Raw genomic sequence first — 22,026 nt, 5'->3', positions numbered from 1 at the left:
CAGCAGATGTTTACTGTCTTTTAAGAAAAATGTTTTCAATAAATATGAAAGAGATGGCATTTCTTTTAATCACCATAGATTGCTGTGGCCTGTGCCTAGCTTCCCAAGTTCTGACTGTAAAAGAGGTCTTGTACCTCTGCTATAAATATGCATCCAGTCAGACATCCGACCCCTTCACCAAGATCAGAGCCATTTTACATCCTTTGGTTCTTCTCAGATCTGGCCCTTATATTGACAGAAAACTTCCTTATTTTCCCCAGTATGGCATTGGTATTCTGCAGATGCACAGTGTGAAATGTGATCTGCCCTTGTGATTTCTTCCCCCCCCCGCTTTTTTAAGCAAACTACATCCTATATGGATGTCACATTGCTCTAACTGCTCCTTCCCTGTTCTACAATTAGGCATATTAAAATATGCTAGTTTTAACACCACCTTAGAACAGCATATTCTTGAGCAGAAAATCAAGGTTGCTGCATTACTACAACCTTTAAACTTTGAAAAATGCTGAAAGGATGAAATAATAATTCATTAACTACGCTGGACACTGCAAAGACAAGAAACAATAGACTTGGACTTGAAAAGCAGAGATTCAGACTGGTCATGGGAGCTAGGTAAATGCTCCATTTCCCAGAAGCTAGGAAAAGGAGGCATCAGAGAGACTGCTCTGTGAGAGACTGAGGCATCTTACTATAGCTTCCTCTAACAGACACTTACTTTCTTCAAGGATACCATAAGGCAGAGATGAACCTGCCCCAGGGGATGCATGACACAAGATCTCCCTGCTCTTACAGTTCCATCATTCTCAATCATCCCACCAGAAAGTATATTTAAAGTTACTTTGCTGCACAGAAGCCTGAAACTACTCTTTAATCTAGTACAGCTTTACTTTGAAAAGTCAAAGTACTCAGCATCCAGAAGCCAGCCAGACACGTCTGTGGTCAGAAAAAAGAGCAATACCCATAATAACCAAAGGGAGGGGAATGGCTGGGCAGTCCTTCTCCACACAGATCCCCAAGAGCTTCTCCACACAGCTCCTCTAGAGCTCGTGGTCCTCAGCCTCCTTACTTCACAAGGGCTTTGAAGCACTTGGTGGCCCAGGATGTACCTGGATGTAAAAGGTAACAACACACGCTGGTGCACGAGGGACAGACTGAGCTGCTGCCCTGCTGCTTCAGAGGCATAATGGTAAATGACTGTTGGGGACCCAAATATCTTTGTGCAACACACCTACTGCTTACTGCAGTTTATTAATCTCCTGCAAGGATGCTGAGAAAAAAGAATCCATTATAACCTGCAATCCTTGTATTCACCAAAGTTTTGACTAACCCCACAGAATGCTGGCTGTTTTCTGTACCTAAGGTAGAGCTTGTCCTGTGAAACATCTAATCAACTGTTTCTCTTTCTCCAAGGTCAGCACATGACCTTTGGAGCCCTTTCCCATCTCCCAGATCAGCATGTTCTTCCCATACAGTACCACTGCTACCCTTATCATTATGGGAAGAACAGAGCAGAAGCTCCCTGGCAGATTATGCTTATATTGGGAGTATGCAGGCAGGAAGTGTTGATTGCCCACGCAGTACTTCTGACTTGCACTGCTCCTCGTGCCTTATCCTTAGGAGTTTCTCCTTCCTCACAGCCCACTGAATCCATGCCCTAGTGACTTGTATCACTGCTGCTGGTTCCAGGTCTGGTTAAGCACTACAATACAAAGCAGCATTTACAGCAGCCTGCTGGAATGCCCAAGGCAATGCCTACTTTTATATTTTCCAATGAAAAGCAGTGATGGCTTCATTAGTGCATCCCCAGCCTGAGTATTGAAGCTGTCACCACATGTACTCCCTGGAAGATTTAGTGCAGACCTGCACAAAAAGTGAAGTCTCCAAAGATTCCTATGTGTGCTTTTCCTTTTGTTCTTGTAGCTAGCTCTTAAAAGACATGTAAGGACACACCATTTACCCTGGTGTCTCTAGTACTGCTCCCAGATCTCTAAAAGACTCGGCACTGCCATTTTAGTACCAAGGCTGTGAAGCACCAACACTATGAAGCATTTTGGACTGCTGAATCCTTGGCTGGTATGTGCTCCTAGCCTACCAAGAGGAGAGGGTGAAATGAAATTGTTTTGAGCATCAAAGCTAGACAGGAAATTTCTGACATAGTTCATTGTGCCCTCCAGCCCCTGTATTTCTTTTTATTATCCTTCTTTAGTCTTCAAGTCCTACAAGTTCAACATCTAGGGTCACTCAAAGAATTGTCAAACATTATTCCCTGTGCTATCACTCACTCTCAGACAATAAGAAACTTCATTTTGTTTCACAGTCAATAACGTTTTAATGTCACTTCTTTTTTCGTTTTCCTGCATGCTCTGCAATCCCTTTCAATATTAAAAACCAGAATGTCCCTATTATTGCTGTAATTCACCTCATAACATCCCAGATGCTTAAATACTATCCCAGGAGAAAAGAGTGTCAGTCCCAAATCTCACCTTCACATTATCCTTGCCAAAAGGAAACAGCATTTATTACCCAGGCTTTCATTAAAGGAATTCCCTCTCTTTCATGAGATTTCTTAAAACACATCTGATGCATGGAGAGCCTGCTTTCTTACCTTCCCTCAAATTTATTTTTCCTAAAGAAAAACAAACCTTCTTTGTTCTCTTTCATTAAAACACAGGGAGGAAGGACAGACATACAAGTGCCTCCCTCCATCTCCTAAGAGAACCAAACACCAGTGTTTTGGCCCATCTTTCCATACTCCTTGAAGTCGCTTACTTGGTTTCCTGCCCTTCCCCTTTCTCCAAGTGACTGCAGATTTTCCCTTGCTTTGGTAAGGATGACACTTAGGAGTTCAGCACCCTTATTTTTCTCTACAACCTTTACTTGCATCTTTGTCCTTCTGGGCAGGGCTGGAGCATCTCCTTTTCAACCTCTAAACTGGAAACCTCAGGCAGCCATTTATTAATTGCTTAACCCCAAATTGATTACCTTCTAGAGAGAGAAACTTAACAGCAATCTGTTAAATATTGACAGGCTGGAAGAGCTGATGACAAAGTGCCCTGCTGCACATTCCTTCCTACCTCCCAAGGCAGACCATTCCTCCAGCACTCCAGCTGCATCCTTAGGCACAGGTCTGTACCTACTCCCCACCTCCTTTGGAGCACACAGCTCTGCAGAAATAACACTAAAAAAAAGTTCTAAAATGTAATATCCTATAAAAGAATGCAGCCAGGGCAATCTCTCCCTCTTCCTTCTGGCATGCCAAAGAAACATTTGTGCCCCTCAGCCACAACGATTATCAGGAGAGAACATTCAATTTGCAAGGCAAAGCTGCCATCTTGTACTCCTTCAGCAGAAAGAGCTTTCAGGTAAACAGCAAAATGACTTATCCCCAAAGTCAAGTGTACTGGCTAAAAGCATGCATTTTTCCAAGATAGTTTTCCCACCCCACCATAAAGAATCACAGGAATAGGAAGTACAGCCATATAGCAGCAGTTAGTTTCCACTTTCTCCCCACAAATTCATCTGGATTCTTCCCTGTTCACTAAGCAGCAGCAAGATGCTGCCTCTCAAAACTTCTGTGATTCAGTCAGACAGCATCCCTGAAAGACAGACAAAGATCCAGGGAGATTCTTCAGCTACCTGCTCCCTTTTATTGCTAATTAAGATGTTAGAACTCCTTGTCTGCATACACTATAATTTATTAGTTTGACATGCTACACAGACTATCAGCAGTTGTCACCAAACTACCAAGGCTCTCATTTCAAACGGGAGGACAGGAGCTTTCTGGCATTTGGAAAGGATATCAGAACAAAACAAAACAAAGGGATGAGGAAGCATTTATGTTACTATTTCTTCCAGGGAGAAAGGTACAGTCATTCCTTTTAAGCACAGTACTATTATCAGTGAGTAAGGACACTCATGCAATTCTCCTCCCTGAGGAGGAACAAGCCCACGCATCAGGGGGAACTGACCAGCTGGAAAGCACAGGGAAACACTTTTTATACTAAACAAACAAAACCAACAACAACAGTGAGGGGTAACTGCACACTGGCACAGGCTGCTCCAAGCGATTGTGGAGTCTCCTCCCTGGAGACAGTCCAAGTTATCTGGACATGATCCTGAGCAACCTGCAAGGGGCTAGGACCACATGATCTCCAAAGATCCCTTCCAACCTCAAATTTTCTGTGAAGGACTCTCCAAAACTGCATTTTCACCACTGCTGTAGACTCAGTTACCTTAGCTCAGCACCAAGCACCTACGCAGAGCAACCTCACTGCACCAGCTACAGAGAAAAGGTGGTAAAAACAACCTCATCCCAGGAGACTCAGTTTAAAAATGTGGTTTCACAATGCAGTTAAGCTGATCTAGGTACCAGCTGCCATAGCAAAAAAGCAGTCTTGCCTTCCCACTCACTTTATTCCTAGCAAAATACACACACTCCTCTCCCCATGCTTGACCTCTACATGAGCTGAAAAAAGAATGACCCAAGGAAAGAGTGTTCACCAGGAGAGCAGGAAGACCTTTCTCTCTGATGGACAGGCGCAAACAACCCTTTTAATGGGTTGGGATAATGCACCAGCTCAGGCACACTGTGAGCCAACACCTCCAGCCAGCCAGCAGATGGGTCAAGAGAGTGCAGGGAAGGAGAGCAGGGCAGAGTGGGAGCAAGTGCCAAGGTCTCAGTCTGCTGGGAGACCCTGATGGCAGCTCTCTAGCACGCCTTATGCAAAGGCAGCAAGTGAAGAACTGCTGCAGGTGCTCACTGCAGGTCACTCCCCATCACACAGAGCAAAATAAAAGGGTTTCAAGCCACCACTTTCAGCAACACAACCCTAAGAGCAGGAGACTTAATGAAGCCTAGCTTCCCGTGCCTTCAGAAGGGAGGCTGTCTCAGAGACTAATGACTTGACTGCAAGCTCCAGCTGGAGCTTCTCCTACAGCTGGCACAGTCATTTGGAGGCACTGCTGAGGCCCTTGAAGAAAAGGGTCTCCTGCAGTGACCTGCCACTGCCCTGACTCAGCCACCTACTCTTCACAAGGCTTGCAGGAACTTGTTTATATCCGAGCTCTATACTCCTGTCAAATTTGCGTAAAATTGGCCAAAGGGCTTCCAGGTTATCTGCAAAGGGGTGGCAGAGGCAGCATGATCAGATAAGCCCTCTTTCTCTGAGAACCCAGCCTGAGGAAACACAATGAGAGGCAGAGGCTGGGAATCAAAAACCACAGAGGGAAGAAGCACTAGAAAGAAAAGGTAGAAAGGGCTTTAAAGAGAAGACACGCATCTTGCATTTGGCACAGCAGAGGAGGAGGAGGAGGAACTAATTTGAGAGTTCAGGGGAACCAGCAGACAAAAAAAAAAAAGAAAAAAAAAAAGAACGAATTTCAGAGGCAGAGATGGCTAGGAAATGCTGCAGCTTACACTCCTTAAGCAGAAAGACCCAGGTGCGTGCACATGCATGTAAGTAAGCACCAGAGACCGAGGTTAGAATTTTGAATCGAACAGAAATACAAATCAGTAACAGCAGCAAAAAGGCCACTCCAGTTTTTAGGAGTGGACAAAATTACAAAGAGGCAGGGACTGTAGGAAGATCTGGACAGGGTCACAGAATAGACCCCTTTTAGCCACACAAAACCAAACCCAGAGTAACGGAGTAAACTCATAAGGTCATAAGAAAAGCTCTGTCAGAGGCAGGAAAAGACAAAGACAACAGAACTTAGAGGAAATCACTCCAGGAAGAGACCAAAACTGGTCAGTGCAAGGTCAATTACAATGTCAAGAAAGGTAATATTTGATCACAACCAAGATGTAGGGCAGTGGGGGTTATTAAGAAAGCCCTTGTGAAGTAAATCACAGAGACAGACTAAACTGGCAGAGAGCTGGGAGGCAAAAGCTCCAGACAGAGCATCCCATGGGGCTTGCAGAGGACACAGCAACTGCGAGAGGAGGGGGGGGATAAAGCAGCTTTGTACTGAAGGAGAGAGGCTATGAGCAGGAAAACAAATGAATGAGACAAGGAAAATTTAGTTGGGACCCTTAAGACAAGCAGAAAGGTTAGAAATTCTACCTTTGTGAAAAGCATGGAAAAGGAAAGCAGCACAGAGAAAACCAACAGGTGAAGACAGACCAACATTTGTATGCCAGCTCTCTTCATAAAGTTCCTACAGTCTGAGAAGCAAATGTGAAGCTGGAGAAGGGCTTATCCAAGCTTGAGGGGCAGTACCACCATCAGCATTCAGTAAAGCAAAAATTAAAAGAGTTGAGGAGAGATGAAGGAGAGAGGGAAGAGGCCAAGCTCTCAGCATGGTCAGACGACTGATGCCACTGCATGACAGCAAGAGTAGAAGCAGTAGATGGTAAGGGCAGAAGAGAGGGCAAAAAAAGTGTCCTGGGGATGAGGGGAGATGCCACTGCATTGGTGGTGTAAACAGGTATGGGGCACAAATGCTGATAAAAGAGAACAGGGAAAATCCAAATCCAGGGTGCACAAAAAAAGCAGCAGCAGGAGCGGCAGAGGAGGAGAAAAACAGAAGGACCCTCAAGGGGAGAAGCAGTGCTGACTGAAAATCAAGACATGCAAGGCTGGCTGCCAAGCCAGGTATCTCCTTATGGCATGGGTGACCCAGGGGCAGGGAAGAAGGACTCTGGACTAACCAACAGCATCTGCTGAACAAGAGGAGCCCCAGCCTTCAGCACCAAGACAAGAACTACACACACAAGAGATGCAACACAGAAAGGGACACGACCTTAACTTAATTCAAGTCTCATTTGATGTATGGAGTCTGAGAAAAGCTGCAAGTTGGATTTTTTCAGGATTACAGAATCAGCTCAGCCACACCACACCTCGGGCACCAGTCCAAACGCCCTTCTGCCTCCCAGAGCAGCCTATCTCAGCATCCATGAGATGGATGGGGTAGCACAGCCCCAGAGATGCTCCAAAGGCCATACACCCTGACTTCAGCAAGAGCAGACTTGCCACTTCGCAGGGCTGCAGGTTTATCTGAAGGTCTGAAAGAAAGCAGAGTCCCAGCTTCTAGACACAGATGATGTGTTTGAGGGTGACTAACTAAACAGCATTTGTCACTAAACAAAAAAAATCTTTCCTACTGAACTGAGAAAAGGAAGAGTGGGGGATGAGGTAGACCTTTCCTAAATACACCACTCTGAGCATCCTCCTGCCTACATTCCCCAATGAGCAGACGTATGCAGGAGTTTTCATCTTCAGCTACTTACTTAGCAAAGCCTAGTCCCCTCTGATCAGGGAGTTAAGGAAAGGCTTACACAGCTACCAGGGAGGGAGGGTTTTATTTATCTGATTTCAACATGCCCAAGTTATCAGACTCTAGAGGAATTCAATTAATGAGAATAAAACTCTTGTTTGATGCAAGTCTGGAAGGGTGCAGTGGGTTGTTTTTTTTCTGCAAATAGCTGCACCCCAGAGATTTTGCACTGATTATAAGCCTTAACAGCGACCGATTGATGCAAGCTGAACAGATCCAGCAGCTGCACCAAAACACCACACACGCTCCAGATCTGTCGGGGATTGACACAGCTGGAGGAGACCACAAAATAGACAGGGAGAAGGGAGGGCTGCAGGACCAGGAAGCTGGGACTGCAATCCCAAAGGAGCTGCTGAGGCCATCCCCCTCCTCACCTCACAGCAGCAGCAGACTGGTGGTAAGGGCTGGCACGGCTTGCACCCACTAGCACAGCTGTGAAATGTCACCTCCCTGAGGTGAAGGTGAAATTAAATGTCCTGCACAAGCTCATGATGCAAGGCTTGGGCACCACAGGCACTTGGCTGCTCCTGGCCCATGTCCCAGAGCACACAGGAGCCAGCCCCTGCCCAAGCCAGGCTGTTCCTGGCTGGGAAGGTGCCCCCATGCCCACACAGCCACCTGCTCCCTGCCAGGCCCTGGGGCACCTGGCACTTGGTCAGAGCTTCTTCCTGCCACCACAGCATCCCCTGGGTCCCCTGGTGAGAAGGGAGCATGGCTGTGCGGGCAGCAGGGACAAAGGATCATGGCACACACTGCCTTGGATTCCTTGGATTCTCAGGACGAGCCACTCCTGGCAAAGACACCAAGCTGTCACCACCTGGGACAGAGCTCCCGTCCTTCCTGGCAGTGTCCATCCCCACTGGCTCTGCCTGGGCCATGCCCTCTCACACACAGCCACCCAGTGAAGGGGCACAGCCTGTCTCCCAAGGGGCTCCAGCAATCCCAAGGGCTGGCCCCAAGGTTTTAAATGTGGCAGTGGTCACACCTGGGCTGGGGCTGACCTCTGGCACTGTGAAAGGGGGAAAGAAAGAATTCTGACAGCAATATAGGCTTTGGAGAATTTTACTCAGATAATCCTCTCCTAAGGTTGGCCAGCTGGCTTTAAAGGGAACAGACGGAGCAACATCACAAATCACTGGAACCAATGGGAACCAAACACAGGGTGCAAAACCCTTCTCATACAAACGTTTCTTTTTAAATCCTGCCATGAAGATAAGCACAGCTCCCAACACCACTCCCAGGCTGTGCTAGTCCTAGGAGATTTACCCAATGTTTATTCAATGCACATTTCTCCAAAACCCACATGGTACATCCAGCCAGGAAACCGAACAAACATCCATAATTTCCTTTGACACCTCCTAGCTACACTGCTCTGACAAAAGCAACCAGAGCCATCCAGTACCACTGCATGCCAAAAAAAAAACAAAAAAAGAAAAAAAAAGAAAAAGAAAAAAAAAAAGAAAAACCACCAAAGAATCCCTGTTATCCCTATTTCCTTACTAAACCCCTTCAACACAGCGAGCCAGCATGAGGGAGGAATCACAGGCCAAAGCAGCCAGATTCCATCAGCTGGTTAGGACAGCACCAATAATACCTCCTGGCTGTATATTTGGGAAAGACATGTAGGTGTTTCTATAGTCTGCTTACACAGAAACCTCAGGAACTCTCCCCTCTCTTCCCTAAGGGAGATTCAAGACATTTGAGGTTTAACAGCTGCAACAAACAGCATCCTCTTACTAGAGAAAATATTCAGGAACAAGATAACAAGAGACACGGTTACTGAAACAGGATGAAAACATGGGAAAAGCCTCTGGGGTCTAAGTGCTGCCCTAATGACTGCAGACTGCTACTCAGAAAAATCTGAATTCAAGTATACAGCTCTCATCACCACTTGCAGATCAAATAGGAATGGCAAGATGCAAATCTTGCTGCCTGCAGAAGAGGTAATCTAAGACACCATTTGTGAGCAACCCACTAGCAGTACCACAGCCCCTGCAAACACAAAGAAATAAAAACCTGCAAATGCCCTTGATCTTGCATTCATTCCCCAGTAGATTACTGTGCTGAACCCAAACATCATCACTTTAATGTCTGGAGCAGTTGAGGGCAGTTATTATTAAACATGAAATGGCAAGGGTATATATTCTCTATTCAAATTCGATTGCAGATGGGTTAAAAAGATGAGTTAGATGGAAAATAATGCCAACTATTCTCTTTAAAATAGTTTTAGAACCAGTATATTATTTATTTCACAGCCAAGAGGTAAAGCAATTCTACAAAGCCAACTCAAAATTAGCAGATATATTTTCCCTTTACACTAGAAAAGAATGCAGATGCTAAACCTATTATATAGACAGTGAAGTGTCATCAGAGCAAAGAAGGCAAAAATAGCTAAGTTATCTGTAAGATGACTAAGCAAATGGATTTTCAAAAATATGCTTTCAAATATGACACCCTTTTCTTAGAGCTGCATACATCCGTTTAGCTTTGTTAATTTCTCAATTCTTTCTTTTGATAATTTATTTTTAGCCTCCCACTAGCATACTTCCCCAGAAGCCTCACTTCACCCTACCCACACTCAAGATTCGCATCCACATACGGAGGACGATTTAGAAAATGATGCTGATCACCCCAGTAACTATGGAGAATCTCTACTGCAGCACTTTTAAGATCACATACATGCATTTCTTTTACATCTGTCCATCCACCAAGAAACTCTACTCCTGCTGTCTCCCACCCTCATTTCTACCCCTTCTTCATCATCCCCACCTATATTGCAGGGGTCTTCACGGCTCCACTGGTACCTTCCAGGACTGGAACCTTCCTTTCTCATGTGACCCTTGATCCTGTAATTTTTGCAGATAAGAAACAGCCCCTCATCTTTCCCAGGCCACCACCAGTGCCAGGAGGAGAAGGCTGCTTGATGCCCCCTCAGGAACAGCAGTGGTTAGAGGAATGGGGGCAGCAGAACCTGGGTGCTGCTCCTGCAGCTGGGGTGGGAGCCACATTCCCCAGCACATCTCTCCCACATGTGCCATCAGCAGCCAGGTTTAGAGGCTGCTGGTATCAATTATGGTCATGCTCCCCTGCACATCCCCCTCTCCCACCAACACCCAGATATCTTTGTAAGGAAAATTACCCTTTCCTAAGATTACATCTCTTCAGGGACTTAGTTGGCACCCACACAACTGCAGCCTCTGGTAATCTACATTTCTGAGGTAACAGCAGGAGTTGGTGCTTGGCCAAGCCTCCCACTGAGTCATTTTTGTGCCACACCAAAGCCCTGCATACGGCTCCTCTCTGACACTTCCTCATGGAGGGATGGGTACCCTAAGGAGGATGATGAAACATTGGAATGGGCTGCCCAGGGAGGTGATGGAGTCACCACCCCGAATGTGTCTAAGTGCCACTGGACACAGCACTCGGTGCCATGGTCTGGATGGCATGGTGGTGTTCAGTCACAGGCTGGGCTCGAGGACCTCAGAGGGTTTTTCCAGCCTAATTGATTCTGTGATTCTGAGGCAGCTCCTGCTGCCTGCCCTGTCTGCTGCCAGGAGCCCAGCCTTCAACCTCCAGGAGCCAAGCACAAAGCTCTGGGATCCCCTTCCCAGCAAGTGGCCTTCCAAGGCTCAAATCCATTACACTGAGATCATTAGGATGCTTTCAGTAATGTATCCCAGTGGATCTGCTAGAGCAGCTATTAGGCATTTGACACACAGCAAAATCCTTCCTCACATTCACCTCCCTCCTCCCTATACCCTCCTCCAAAACAAGCCAGCCTAAAAAAACAAGGGGATGCAGATGAGAAGGGTGACAACAGCTTAACAGGGGCAGGATTCTGAGAAGAGGTGACAAACCTCTTAGAGATCAGCTCCTTGCCTCCCCTACACAACCCCATGCTGCTCAGGGCAGTCTCAGATAGCTTTCCCCACTGCTCCAGGAGGGAACAAACCTCCTTCCCACCACACATTTGCAGCCATGTTCTTCCCTGCAAAGACTGAAAGACAAAAAATTATCCCAAACACCAGAGCCAGGCACAAATCAGAACAACCACTGAGAAAGAGCTGCCATTCCTTTGCTTGGCAGCCACAGGGTAGCATCTGCAGAGGGACCCTGCAGGCACAACTGGACAATTCTAGAGGAGTGGATGAGGTGTAAGAACAGCAGAAAATAGGACATAAAACCAAAAACTAGACTTCTCAGGCAAGACATATAAAAGAACAAAGATGAGGTCCCTCTATGCTCTAATGATGATGGCAGTAGCTGAAAGATCACCCCTCTCCTCACATGCAGGCAAGGGGAAGACGTGGGATAAAATGCAACGTGAGATGAAAAAAGCTTGTTTTGATATCTAAATATGAAGATGAGCAGGTAGATTTACACGCTTCTTGTAGCCCTTTGGACTCTGCACAACTTTTGCCCCTGTGCAGCACAGGTATCTGAGGCTGGACTCTGAGTCCTAGTCACAGGAAAGGCACCTGAAGCAGATCCTGCTCAAGTCCAACTCATTCACAGCAGACAGGAGTAAGTGCTTGGCAAACTTCAAGCATTTGGCAGCTCCACACTCTAGATTAGATTTAACTGCCAGCCAGCTCATGGCATGGGACTGATTAGACGTAACAGCTCCTGAGGTGCCAGTGACCCCTAGATTAACTGTGCTGCTGTAACACTGATGGCTGGGATGAATCACAGCACAGTCACATGGGCTGTGCCCCACCAGCCCAATGGGGCTGCAAGGAGAGCTCTCCTTCACCTAGGATAAGCAAGAGAGCTTGTGCAGGTAAGTAACACCACAGAGCTCAAAGTAAAAATCAATTTTCTTCTTTTTCTAACACCAAGAGTGAAATCAATCAGGCCGTAACAATCTCTTCCATGCCATGTTTTCTTCCATGCATAAGAAAAAAAGCCGCGTGTTTGCTCACAGACAGCAAACGAGACCTCAGCCCTAATGCTGCGTATCTCCTCTCCAAAACATCCCATGACCCCTTTTAAGCCATTCTCTCTACTTCAAGCAGCCAGGAACAGAGACAGAGTGACTGGCCTACCATTATATCACAAGTCAGAAGAAAGCACTGGAATTTGCACGCTGTGACTCCTGCTGTAGGCGCCGGGTAACACTGCAGGCATAAAGGTCAAACCCTTCAGCAGGAGCTCTCAAGATATTGTCTGCAGGCCACAGGCAGCCAGCAGAAAGCTGGGAGATGGCACAATGCCAGCCCAGCTTCCCTTGGTATCCATGTCCTTTCTTGGAAAGCTCCTTAGCACCTGGCAGGGTGGTTCAGCACTCATCCCCCACAAGTCGAAACAAACATCCCTCCTCTGTAATGGGATTAGACAGCAGAGCAGGAAAACAGGATCCAGGAACCTTCAGGAGAGGAAAGCCAAGCTTGACAGCACGTTCAGGAGGGTGGAAGAAGCTGAGGGGCCAGGACTGTATGAGAGGGGAAGGAGCAGAAAGCACTGAGTCAGGAGATGAGATGATATGGTGAGAGGGGGCAGAGCACTTCGAAAGCACACTGGAGATAAAGGCATTCAGATAATTGCTCAGAACGGAATAAATATTAGTAAGTACTATAATTACCTCGAATACTTTACAAAGCTGTAAGAAGAAATATGACTAGAAGAGAGGCTGGCACACAAATGCTGGTTGGGAAGCCCTTATTTCAAGCTATCAAGAAGGAACCAACGAGGCCTGACACCCAGGTTGGTAATTTCAGCTTGGCAGCCAGCCAGAGCCCTTTGGCTGGATCCTAGGTACTGGGTAACTTGAGTTAATAAGTGCCAGATTCCAGCAGTATGTTTCCAGAGTATTGAGCTTCTGGATGACTTCTGGCAACAAACAACTGCCTTCTCATACTCATGGTCCAGCTTCCCTTTCAGAGAGACTTGGAGGAACTTGGGCAGATTCCTATGTTCATAGTGCTGATGCTGAATGGAGACAAAATGATTAATCCAAGATGAAAAAAACCCAATTTAGCTAGCAGCCAAATTTTAATAACCTTGCTGTCATGAGAGATCAGAGCCCTTCTTTCCCAAAGATACAACCAGAAGTTCTGCTATTTTGGGGCTCAGTATCTCATCTTTGAGCCTCCATTTCTCTAAAAGCTTCAGAAACCACCCATTTCACAGCAGCCTGGGTCAATGCTGAGCTCCTCTCGAAGCACTACAGAGTCTGCTGAAAAATAGATCTACCTCACCCCCTGCTCCCATCTCCCTTTGACAAGCTTATCAACTTCCACACAAAGCCCAAAAGCCATAAAAGTGACAGCAGGCCTCAGGCAGACACATCAGGAATGCGATGTGGGAGGAACAACCAAAAAATACCACCCCAAAAATCCCCTAGATGCACCATCATTCCCTGTTATTCCCCCTGTAATCACAATGAGTCTAAAAGGGAACATATTTGCTGGGAAGCAAATTTATCAGCTTCTGTGAGCAGAGTAGGGAAAACCAAGCAAAGAACAGCAATTGCAGACTCATGCCACTAGTTAACCCCCCCCCACCCCAAAACTTGGCAGTGCCACAACAGCTATCAAAAATCACCTCCAAACACATCAGAGCCTGATGAGCTGTTTTGCAAGGGGCAGAAAACAACATCCAGAACAGCAAAGCAAACAACTGGCATAAGTGAAATGCCTGACAGTGCTAATGGCTGTGCAGCTGCCCCAGATGCTGCTCTGGATCCCAACTGGGACAACTCTGTCACCAGAAACTGCACTGGAATCTCCTTATTCCTGCACTTCAGCAGCAACCTCATCCCCTCCTGACCAGCAAAGTCTTAAGTCTGCCAAAATCAGAAGAGACAGGAGAAGTGCTAGGTGATTTTTCATGTCCCAGATGGAATCAATATCTTGTTTGGAAAGAAGTCAGCTAAAAGGAGTGGTAAGTACACTGCTCTGGAACAGGACAAATACAGACAGATCCTCACTATCTGAGTGTCTTTTGTACTCAGGAGTCTTTGACACCTGAAATGCTATAAGGCCTGGCATTTGGCAAGATTCATCCTTGCTTCAGAGCCTGTTCTCCTCTATCTTTCTTACCAGCTGGGTTCTTCACTTTCCTTCTCCCCCTAATGTTTTCCTTTGGTTCATCTCTTTTTTTTTTTTTTTTTTCCCAGCCTGGAGAAGAAAAGGCTCCAGGGAAACATCATTGCAGCCCTTCAGTACTCAAAGGGGGCTTATAAAAAAGATGGAGAAGAACTTTACAGACGGCCAGAAAGTGATAGGACAAGGGGGAACAGTTTTAAATGAAAAAAAGGGAACATTTAGATTAGATGTTAGGAGGAAATTCTCTACTCAGAGGGTGCTGAGGCACTGGGACAGGCTGCCTAGAGAAGCTGTGGATGCTCCATTCCTGGAAGTGCTCAAGACCAGGTTGGATGGGCCTTGAGCAACCTGGTGTAGTGGGTGGCATCCCCACCCCTGGCAGGGAGGGGGTGTGGAACTAGATGATCTTAAAGGTCCCTTCCAACCCAAATCATTCCATCAGACTGTGATCCTTTTCCCACTCCTACACTTTGCAGTGCAGCACCTTTTGCCTCCCTGTGGATCATTGCCCATAAGAGCTGGAAACAGACCTAGAAACATCAAGGAACTATCAGCACAGGAGTAAAATCAGGAAAGAGGAGCCATAGGAGGGTTCAGGCAGCTGTCTCAGCCAGAAACTACAGACTAAATGCTAAGCAGGACAGAGCAGGCAGCCTCTGTCAGGGGCTGGTAACATTTAAGAGAATGGCTGGAGCAAACACTGAGCTCACTGGAGGGCTGAGTAGCTGGTCACACATCCTTGGACACACAGTAATGAGGCCCTGGGACATGGAACATGCCCCCCCCCAGCAAACTGGGTAACCCAGCCAGCCAAACTTGCCATGCCCTCCAGCCACTTGCCTCCACAGCACCCTCCTTCCCTTGGGATCCCACAAACATCTGCAGGACCATGTGAAAAACAGATCTACTTTCACAGCAGAGACACACACAGTCCCTCTATGTATTTACTGGGTTTGTCAAGTTACCTTTGAGATCAGTCAAGTCCCTCCAACTGGTCCTCACGTGAACACCCTGACCTGCACCCTCCCCTGCCTGACAAACTGGAACCAGGAACCAGGCTGACACACAGGAAACAAGAACCAGGCTGGAACATCTCCTTTCAGGAGCATCCCTGCTTTTGGCATTTGTTTAAGTACTGTGCAGCAATGGTACAAGTCCTGAGTGTCAAAGCCTTTCCCTTTCCCCTCACTTAGCTGAGATGGTCTGGTGTTGTGCTCGCGTCCAATTACTTACTGAAATGTGACTTTAGCAACAGTCAGAAAGGCAAGACTTCCTCTTGTCTCACAGCCACTTGCTAATTAAACCTAACAAGAAAAAGCATACTGACTTACATCATTTGAAACATGTTCCTCCTGATGGAGACTGGGCGAGCAACAGGTTAGAGCTGGACATGACACAGATGCACAGAGACACCCCAGACCCACCAAAGGCAGCTGCAGACTCAATTTCTTTGCCTTCAGTGTGATCAAACCCAGCTTTGTCTGGAAAGGCTCCATTTTAGCCTCCCCATGGCTGATAAGAAACAGATGCTAAACGTCTCCTAATATTCTAACACAGAGAACTATTCCTTAAGAAGATTTTATACGACTAGGAAAGAAATACCAATATAAAAATGGAGTCAAAACCCATTTAGCAGGTTATCATTAAGAAGTATTTAGGAACTTCAAAGCCAGAAGCAAATCACAATACAGCAGTTTTCCAGACACTGGCTGGAGGGCCTAAACGCCCTTGATACCAGTAGACAAGTCAAATCATGAGCTGAGGAACCCTAGCAACAATAAGAAAAGCCTATTGTGCTATAAAATCTTCCCCTGCCTTTCAGGTGATTTTCTTGGTGCTTTAAGTTCCTGGGCAGGAGGAATCCTGCAGACTGCTACCTATCAGACAGCAAAGAGCACTCTTTCAGGTTACAGCACTCTGATTCACCCAAGGTAAACCAATGAAAACACCTCTGCCTTTAAACTAGACTGTATAACCTTTAAATCAATGACAGAACGCTTGACCAGTTTTGTACGGATAAGAAAGAAACCAAGAAAGACCAAAAGAAAAAAACTTCAAAGATTTTTTTTTTAAAAAAAAGGCAATTTCCTGGTTTAAAAAAACCATCAACAAGCCTCCCAACACTGAAGTGATGGTCTCCCTATGACCCTCTCTCTCCCACCCCCTTCCCTGTGGTCTGCAGCACTGTTTATTTTCCCTTTCACTTTATATAATGGGTCTGGTAGGAGTGTTCTAAGTACACATTCGATTTGCAATAAAAACTGCTTTAATAAAGACATCTAACTTGACGGAAGGTCAACTAGAAGACAACAATTCGCATAAACCAAAACCTCCTGTGTAAATAAACAGGATCTGCAGGAGCCTCAGGATGTCAGACAGTCTAGCCAAGACTGCAGGGAGGGAGTCTGCCCATGAAGAATTACACTTGGGGACAGGCAGGAGCAGAGCCCTGATGGCTGGAGCAGTCTCCAACCTTAGGGACACCCAGAGAGCAGCCTCGTGAACAAGGCAATGGCCAGAACCATCTGCACAGCACGTTCCAGAACATGTTCCCTAAATGAAGCAGAGTCACAGCCCACCCCAGCACACTCAGGATCAGTCCAGGTCCAGCACTGCACAGCACAGTGATGCCGAGGCAGCGGGTGCAGGCACAAGGGCAGCGGAATTGGCTCAGGACTCAGGGCAGACGCAGATGGAGAAAGCACAATCGCGGCCACTGCTGCTGACAATGCACCCAGCAGCAGATGAGGCGCCAGCAACGCTCCTGGGCTGCGAGCTGTGGTAAACAAACACACCCCCAAACCCCCTGTGTGCAAACACCCACTAGGCTGTTGTCTCCATATGCTCCCCTCCGGCCAAGCAGTCCCCAGGTTGATCACACCTAGACTTGTGTGCCGGGGCAGGCAGCAGAAGAGCAGGAGGATGGTGGAGCAGAACTCCTGAGCAGCAGCCAAGTACACACTGCTGCTTCCCCTCTGGAAGATCACCCCTCCATTCTCCAAGAGTCACCTCGTGTTGGCATGGGTATTTCACTCAACATGCCATTGCCAAGCAAGCTGCTCTGCTGCTTCAAGACCTTACGCATGCTCTGCTCCCCTCTAGGAATCACAAATAAATCACCAATTACTATGCATGAATAGAGAGAGGAAGAGGGTAATGAGTCTATGTACATATATACATATGCAATGTTTGAACACAAAGAGCCGTAAATTGCATTCACAGGTGGTATTCTGGAGACTGCAAGAGACTCAAAAGCAGAACTATTCATAAACCAGTCACTGACATGAATGAGTTCAGCGTTCCCCAGAAGCCTATTGTGTTTCCTATATATTACACTATAAATATGAGGAGTACCAGACTTTGCATCCCTCCCTGCAAAAAAAAGGAGGTAAATCTTGCAACTACACATAGGATTAGCACTGGCTGGCACAAGTATTAATGGTCTCATTGCTGCATGAGGATTATTTACAGCACTTGCTCTATTTTCCCATTTTGTACTTGTTGTGATGAAGTGCCACTTGTTTAAAGAACCCTGTAACAAACACTGCAGCAAGAAGGGGGAAAAACCAGCAGATATCTATAAATGTTACACCCACATGCCAGATGTGGGTTTTCAGATCCTTGTTTCACAGTTACTTGGATTTTGGTAGGTAATGCTTGATATATTATATCAAATCACCCACCATCTCTTTCCATAACCACAATTCCTCCTTCAGCGATTTTAATGAGTTTGCAGAAAGGGAAGGAAAGAATGAGTTGCTTTTCTTCTTCTGCATATTTGACCCATAGTATCTTATTCCCATATTCTAGCATTAACTTCACTTGTTTGGAAAGCAATACTCCTTTTCTAGTCAGTCACATTTATGTTACAAAACATGCATTTTTACTCAACTAAATCAAATGATGTCTCACTTTTACAAGGGGCAACCGAAAGCACTTCTCTTTGACTTGTGGCTTTGAGGCACTGTCACACATCCCCAGCATTACTAACACTGGCAGCTGGGCAAACGGGGAACAACCCAGGTGAAAAGAACGACAAGAAACTCCAGGCACACACGTGGTACACATCATACTCTTAAAACCAGCCTCACGTTCAGCACAGGGAGGCCAGCACGATGTTTTATGAACTAGATACGTCCATGGGATTTGGGGACCACTGAAAAGCAACCTATTCTCCGAAGCGACAGATGACACCGCGCAGCTCGTCCCCCGGGGAGGACCAAGGCAGGTTAGAGCCGCTTTTAGGTCAAACGCAGAAAGGTAATTCCTGCAAGCAGGGGGTCGGGGCGGCCTCGGCAGCGGGCAGGGCTCCGGATGAGCAGCAGCACGGGGTGTGGAGCGCACGGCTGGCGGGTCCCAGCGGCTGGGAGCCCTGGGCAGGAGGAGGAATGCCCTGGGCAGGAGGAGGGATGCCCTCTGCTGCTCCTCCGCCGCAGCAGCTGGGCGTGCTCCGGAGGGAGCGCGCAGCGACCCACGGACCCGAGCGCTCCATATTAGGCATCCCTAATCCAGAATGGTGCTATTGTTCTTCAGCAGCAGAGACGGAGCGTGCGAAGAGCCAAGGCAGCAAGCGCCGTGCCCTTCGCCTACACCCATCTTGCGGGCTACGACAGCCTCGCTGCACTCACGGAGCAAAGGCACCCTGCATAAACTTAGCTCGGAGATGGCTTTTTTTCCAGGGAACCCGTGGAAGCAAGCTGGTGGTTAGGGGAAGTTTGAACCATCTCCAAAACCATTTCAAAGAGTTCGCTCCCTCTCTTTGCTAAAGACAGGCAGAGCACACCAACCGCCCCCCCCACCCCAAATTACAGGCATGAAACAAGACTGCAATTCTAGCAGAGATCTTGTTTCCAAATTGGCAGAGCAGGTATGTGTGTGACAATTCTCGAGACAGTAAAATTGCCAGCCCTGCCGCTTCTTCCCTCAATAGCGTTAATGCCAGCAGAAAATCATACCAATGAAAAGGCAAATCAAAACAGCTCCGAGCTACCTCTGCACATACACAGGCAGAAAGCAGCGTGAGGATGCCGTGCTGTATTTTCCACAAATGTTCCTATCAACTCATCAGGACTTAAGCCCCGCACATTGGTCTGCAGCTAGAAGCGTAGAGGCGTTTTAACTGCCTTGTATTCTGCTTTTCCCGAATTTGTAGGAAGGAATCTCGCCTTCCCACAGCATCTCTCACCCAGCGCTGGGATCCCAAAGGACTTTAGAGAACTGCAGGCAGTCATGCCTGGGGCAGGCACTTGTGGGACGGGACAAAACCACACGTTTAACGGTTCACGGGGTGCAAAACGCCGGCCGAGAGAAGGGACTACGGGAGGACTTTGAGAGGCAGCACAAAGCAATCAAATTGCATTTCACGGCAGCAGGGACTGCCTTCCCTCTACATTTCAACGCGCTCTTCCAGAGCCAAGCAGAGCACTTTGTTTCTGCAGCCTGCCTTACCCCAGGCATTTTCTCCGATTTCATTGTGCAAGCTCAGCACAGACCCGTGTAACTCCCTACCCTTACGGTTTCCCTCCGAGACACCCCCGACCCCAGCAGCAGCCCCTGTACGGCCGCTCGCCTTCCCAAGTTGCAGCCGGAGCCCGCCCGGAGCCGGAGCCGCCAGTCCCCTCCGCTCCCACTGCTCCCACGCCCCGGCCGGACCCCGCGCCGCGCCCCGGGGCACGGCGAGGAGTGGTCACCGTGGTACTGCGGCTGGAGATTAAACCCTCGTTTATTTAATACACACATATACATAAACACATACACATATTTACAGGGCTTTTTTTTCAGCCACTCCTCCCTCCGACCACAGAAGCAGCGCGGGCAGTGACAACTCCTGGGGACGGGCGCTTGGCACTGACAAGGACTGATCCTCCCGCACGCCTTGCCAGGGACTGCGCCCACCGGGGGTCCCGTCCCGCCCGTTCCACCGGGGGAGCCCCGCGCTGTCCCGTCCCGCCCCTCCCCTCCCCGCCGGCCACGGGCACTTACCGAGGAGCAGCAGGGAGGCGAGCTGCGGCCGCAGGGTCCGCATGGCTGCCGGGGCGCGGGGCGGCGGCCGCCCTTACCTCCCGCCGCGGGGCGCCGCGGGGCGCCGGCTCCCGGGGCAGGCGTCGCGCCGGGCCCGGCGGCACAAAGGGAAGGCGGCGGGGCCGGCACGGGGAGGCGCCAAGGCAGGCGGGGGCATCGCCCCCGCAGCGGGGCGGCCGCCGCGCCTCCCCTCCGCGCCGACGGCTCCCGCGGGAGAGGCAGGAGGAGAGCGAGAAAAAACCCTCTCCACCAAGGGGCGGAAAAAAAAAAAAAAAAAAAGAGCACGGGGAAGGTGCGGGGGAGAGGAGGTGGCGGGAGGCACGAGAGACAACAAAAAGACCCCACCCCGGAAAGTTACAAAAATAAGCGGGGCGCCGCGGCCGACAGCTCGCCCCGGCCCGCCGCCCTCACCTGCCCGCCCACCCGCCCGTTCAGCCCTGCCGCCGCCGCCACCACCGGGTGCCCGGCGCTTCCTCCGCGCCGGCAGACCCCGCCCCCGGCCCGCCCCGGCCCGCCCGCTGCCCCGGCCCCGCGCGGGGGCCGCCGCTGCCCCGGCGAGCGGCGCTGCTGGGACGGCGCTGCGGTGCCTTTGGGAGGGTTGTGGCGTGGGGTAGGGGTCGTGGAGGAGCTGCAGGGATAAACCGGGTTCCTTTGTTTCAAAGGGAAAAAAAAAAAAAAAAAATAGAAAGTCCTCGGGCGCTCCTCGGAAAGCCGGCGTCTTGGGACATGGTATAAATGAGCCCCTTTGTTTCCATGCAAACCAGAAATAACAGCCGGGCTTTCCAAGTTTCGATCAACTCGTGACCGTCCCGCTGCGATGAGCTCTTGCCGAGACCCGAATCCAGGGCTGGCATTAATGCCAGGTTGCCAGATGTGAGCCCTCCCCATGTGCGGGCACTGCTGCACTTGGGATGCTGCCCAGTCAATCAACACCACAGTGTGTCAATGGCAGAAGCGCTTTGAAAGTAAATCCAGGAAACACTGAAGTGCATAAATATGGCAACACTAGGCGCTGGGGCTGAGGCTGTTTGTAAATAAAACGAGAATGAGAAAGCCTTTCTCAAGGGTGCAGACATTCAAATTTCCTTTCAAATGAAACTCCTAGCTGCTTGTTTGCTTGCAAAAATAGCAAAGAGGCCAGAAGTGACAGCAATAGCAGAACGAGGTACCCTCCCAGTGCTCCCATCCTGCAAGGATCCTCTGCAGGAGACCCTTCTGCCTACGTACGGAGTGTCCCCAGTGAAGTGTTGGTGATGCAAATGTAGGAATCCAACCCTTTTATGCCACAGAAAGGCAGAAAGCAGCACAAACCCAAACTGTCTAATAAAAGATGCCAAGTCCTTAGAAGCTGTACCCAGCAGAAGTCAGAAGCTGTCTGGATTACCATATGGACTTGCTTCCCAACGTGGCTGTCGTGGCAGATGCGTTGGTAGCCAGCTCCTAGTGACCCAGCAAATTCTGTTTCTACAGGCTAATAATGTTAAGCATGCTGTTTTCAGAGTGGGAGGTTTAATTTGAAGCTTTGCCACGCTCTCTGAGCAGAGGAACCAAAGAACAGAATAAGCAGAGATCTGGGAGAGAAAGGGTTAGTGCTGTACTTGCACTGAAAATGAAGCTCATGCTTTGGCCCTTAAGCTTTAATTGCATTGAGACTGCCTTCAAGTGAGACTTGGAAAAGGAACAG

General features: G+C 48.4%; 1 protein-coding gene across 3 annotated transcripts in view; it reads right to left on the bottom strand.

Annotated features, from left to right (window-relative positions):
• The window catches only part of IGSF3 (immunoglobulin superfamily member 3), a 94,605-nt gene extending 74,209 nt beyond the window's left edge, over positions 1-20,396 (bottom strand). For 2 of the 3 annotated variants that reach the window (XR_007780157.1, XM_050985333.1), the window contains exon 1: positions 20,304-20,395. Coding sequence is in view for 2 of the 3 variants with exons in the window: in XM_050985333.1 (XP_050841290.1) it covers positions 20,304-20,346 (43 nt within the window). In the remaining variant the exon portion in view is untranslated. Of the gene's footprint in view, positions 1-20,303 lie in introns of all 3 variants that reach the window. The other variant, XM_050985414.1, reaches the window with a different exon arrangement.
• Positions 20,397-22,026: the final 1,630 nt, after the last annotated feature.

This window comes from Serinus canaria, chromosome 1, assembly GCF_022539315.1.
Source record: "Serinus canaria isolate serCan28SL12 chromosome 1, serCan2020, whole genome shotgun sequence".
Classification (NCBI taxonomy): Eukaryota; Metazoa; Chordata; class Aves; order Passeriformes; family Fringillidae; genus Serinus; species Serinus canaria.
This window is presented reverse-complemented; position numbering and strand designations above follow the sequence as displayed.